This window comes from Macrotis lagotis, chromosome X (genome assembly GCF_037893015.1).
Source record: "Macrotis lagotis isolate mMagLag1 chromosome X, bilby.v1.9.chrom.fasta, whole genome shotgun sequence".
NCBI lineage: Eukaryota > Metazoa > Chordata > Mammalia > Peramelemorphia > Peramelidae > Macrotis > Macrotis lagotis.
The window spans coordinates 641,573,602-641,577,683 of NC_133666.1; the positions used below are offsets into that span (position 1 = coordinate 641,573,602).

At 37.2% G+C, this 4,082-nt stretch overlaps 1 protein-coding gene across 1 annotated transcript; it reads left to right on the plus strand.

The window, feature by feature from the left end:
- The first annotated feature begins 592 nt into the window (after positions 1-592).
- On the plus strand, positions 593-1,534 carry LOC141497494 (olfactory receptor 1f45-like). Its single transcript, XM_074200147.1, has one exon. The coding sequence runs from the start codon at positions 593-595 to the stop codon at positions 1,532-1,534; it is 942 nt and encodes a 313-aa protein (XP_074056248.1).
- The last annotated feature ends 2,548 nt before the right edge of the window (positions 1,535-4,082 follow it).

A 4,082-nucleotide genomic window follows, 5' to 3' on the forward strand; every position in this document is an offset into this window, starting at 1 on the left:
CAATCTGACCATGACATGCCCCTCCTCAGTGAACTCTAATGGACTCCTTTTATAGCCAGCAACACATGTAAACTCCATTGGTTGACATGTAAAGCTTTTCATAACTTACCTTCTCTTACCTTTTTTGCTTGCATGATTCCAAGTTGAAAGCAAATATGCTTGGATCATTTCACCACCCAAAAAATGTTTCCTTGTACCTAATTTCCCACAATCTCTCCAGCGCCAACTATGCCTGTTTTTGCTCATCTCTGCCAATTTTCATGGTGTATGAGTTCATCTCTTTGCATTTCTGTTTTTTTATTGATTTAGAGCATGTTTTCATGTGATCATCAATAGCTTATCATTCTTTTTGTTTATATTTTATGATGTATGTATTGAAGGTTGGCCCTTGTGTTATATATATTGCTATCAATTTCTTGTTGATTTTAGATTTCAGGCTATGAGAAGTGACCCTTCATATTTTCCCACTCTTCTGTTTCTCTTCTAATTTTGTTTTTACTGATTTTATTCTTCAAAAACTTTCAAAACAAACTTGATTGTGTTGTTTTGAATTCTTATTTCATTCTGTTGATATTTGCTTCCAAACAGAAACATGGAAAGGGGAAATCACTCTGGAGTTTCAATGTTCATTCTCCTGGGCCTTTCAGACCAGCCAGAGCAGCAGAGGATCCTGTTCTTCCTGTTCCTCCTTATGTACCTGATCACAGGCCTGGGGAACTCACTCATCATACTTGCCATTAGTTCTGACCCTCACCTCCACACCCCCATGTACTTCTTCCTCAGTAACTTATCCTTGGTTGATATCTGTTTCACATCCACCACCATTCCCAAGATGTTATATAATCACATATCCAAAAATAGAACGATCTCTTATACTGGCTGTGTGACACAAGTGTTCTTCTTCAGTTGGTTCGCAGGGATCGATAGTATCCTCCTCACCAGCATGGCTTATGACCGCTATGTGGCTATTTGTTCCCCACTACACTACAGCACAATCATGACTCCAAGGTTCTGTGCCTTTCTAATAGTATTGTCTTGGTTCTGGGCTTGTGTTAATGCATTGATACACACTCTCTCTCTCACTCGACTTTCATTCTGTGGCCACAATGAAATCCCTCATTTCTTCTGTGATCTCAGTGTGGTGTTAAGGTTGGCCTGCTCAGATATCTTCTTCAATGACATGATGATCTTCACAATGGGAGCACTGACAACAATTCTCCCCTTTATTGGAATATTGATCTCCTACATTTACATTTTCATGGCTGTTATGAAGATCTCATCTGTGAGTGGGAAACAGAAAGTTTTCTCCACCTGTGGATCCCACCTCACTGTGGTCTGCCTCTTCTATGGAACGCTCATTGGAGTGTATTTCAGACCCACATCCACCCACACAGCTGAAGAAGACACAGCCGCAGCTGTGATGTACACAGTGGTCACCCCCATGCTGAACCCCTTCATCTACAGCCTAAGGAACAAAGACATGAAAGGAGCCTTGAAGATGCTCTTCATGAGAAAATCAGGATTAACAATCTGACTGGGAGATAACTTCCTGAGCTTTGTGTCTGTATCTTTGAAAAGAATCCCAGTGCTGTGGGAGACGGTTTGCAATGAGTCTTCTCTAGTGTCACATGAAGTCAATCTGTTCCCCTCTTGACTTTCATAGGATGCTATATGACATAATGGGGAGAGCACTGAAGCAGTTGTCAGCATTCCTGTTTCTAGTGCTTTTCTACTGAGGGAATTGTAAGGACTGAGTAAACCACACTTATGACTCAATTCTGGATCTAACTTGGTTCCCTTCCTATTCAATTGTGAATCTACATCATTTCCTTTCTTGTGAGAAAATTACATTTAATTATGGGAATTTGGGGAACATTTTATTATATTGTCTAAACCTCACCCTGCATGGCCAGGAAGTTGAACCACCACTACCTCTTGTTCAGAGATGTTTAACTAAAGATACAGGTTATGATGACCAAAAATTCAGTCAGATTAAAAAATTTATGCAAGGAGTTTCATCACCATTATACTCATCCTATGTCTTGTCTGAAAACTAGTCCCATATTGGGTCAATCAGTTATTGTTTCTATATTCCTTTCATTGACTATAGACATTTACAGAAAGTATAACACTTCTTTTTTCTGATTTTAGGGAATTGCACCTGTTTTCTTTCTGTATCTCAATTCAGAAAGGCCCTAATCTTTCCTTCAATTAGAAATCAAATTATCTAATTAAACATTCTATTTTGTATCTTGTCTATTGTTATCTTTTAATATATAAAAATCTATCTTCCCCTATATTCAAGTTCAATGACAAGCTGAGGAAGGCCTGGTCCCAATTTACTATTTAGCCTGCATTGCTTAATAAAGCAATATGCTCAGAAACTCAAACTTTGTTTCCTACATCATTTCAGATTCCATTCATCACAGTTTTTGGCAAACCAAGTTAGGTAGAATTAGAATTCTGACCCCCTGGACTACTGCCTTTTAGAAAAACTCCCTAGATTCCTCAGGTTAATCTTTTACTGAGGGAATTCAGATTCTCCTGATCTCAATCTTTTTCTGAACTAAAGTAAGGCTTACTCCTACACTGCTAGGGAAAATTTGCCCACATACTGCAGGGAAAAGTTTCCACTGCTTCTGAAGGTTGGAGAAGGATTACTCCCTTAAATGGAACAATGGGTTCCAGCAATAGTAAAATTCCAAAGCATGCCACTTTGAAAAACTTGGCATAAGACTAGAAGAATAGTGTGCTGTTAAATTGACACTTCTTTAGGGAAATTCTTATATTTCCTACACAAGAGTGGAGGGGACGAATAAAAGATAAAACTCTCAAATTATGATAAAATATATAAAAACCCAAAGGGATCACAAAAATAGCTGGAAGAGGAGACATTTAATTATGATAAATTAAAGACTGAGATTAGACTTTCAGTAGGAGATAAAAAGACTAGGAAGTATGTCTTTGTTTTATTGTTTTGTCTGTTTTTCTCTAAAATGCATGAAAATCTTTATTTTCTACCCTGTTTAGTATGATTTGTAGATTCTGCTACCTCGAAAGATTTCTGAACAGAAAATTCAGTCAATCAGAATGATTACTGAAAAACCGCAGCCAAAGAGTTATGTACACTAGGAAAGGTTAAAAAAAGTCTCATACTTGAAATAATGATAATCAAACTCTCTGTTCCAGTAAGGAAGACCTACTCCCACTTCTGGCTTTCAGTGGGATTTGGGGTTTAAAAAAAATGAACTGTTAAAAATATCTTAGTAGATTTTGAAGCTTTGGAATTGTAGGAGATTGGATAATAATCATTAAGGAGTTTGGAGATTAATCCTTTTAAGATTGCAGGAAAGAATTCCTGGGACTTTGGGTAATTTCAGGAACTCATTCCCTTCTCTCTATCATATCTAATAAAGCACTTAGCAGAAACCTAGCGTATCTTAGTGAGTTTTGAGGGTACCATTCTATAGACTTTTTTAAGGAAAATTAAGAATTACATTCTGTAAAATTTCAAGAGTAAAAAGCATTAAATACTTTTCTGCCATAGATTGATAAAGATATTCTTAGTCTAATGAAGAATTCAGTTTAGGAGTAATCCCCAGAATATTACAGCATTGCTGGTGAAGTGTGTAATATTCCACCCACTCTGGAGAGCAATTTGAAATATATATGCCCAAATGGCAATAAAGTCAAGCATACCCTATGATCCAGCAATAGCTCTACTGGGACTGTATTCCAAAGAAGTTATAAAAAAGGGAGAAAGACCCACAGGTATAAAAATATTTATAGCAGCTCTTTTTGTAGTGACAAACAACTGGAAATTGAGGAAATGCCCAACAACTGGGGAATGGCTCAACAAGTTATATGAATGTGATGGAGTACTATTGTACTATAAGAAATTATGAGTGAGTGGACTTCAGAAAAGCCTGGAAAGACTTGCATGAACTGATGTTGAGTGAAATGAGCAGAACCAGGAGAACACTGTACACATTAATAGTCACACTATGTGATGTTCAACTACGATAGACTCAGCTTCTCTCATCAATTCAGTGATCAAGGACAATTTTAAAAGACCTGTGTTG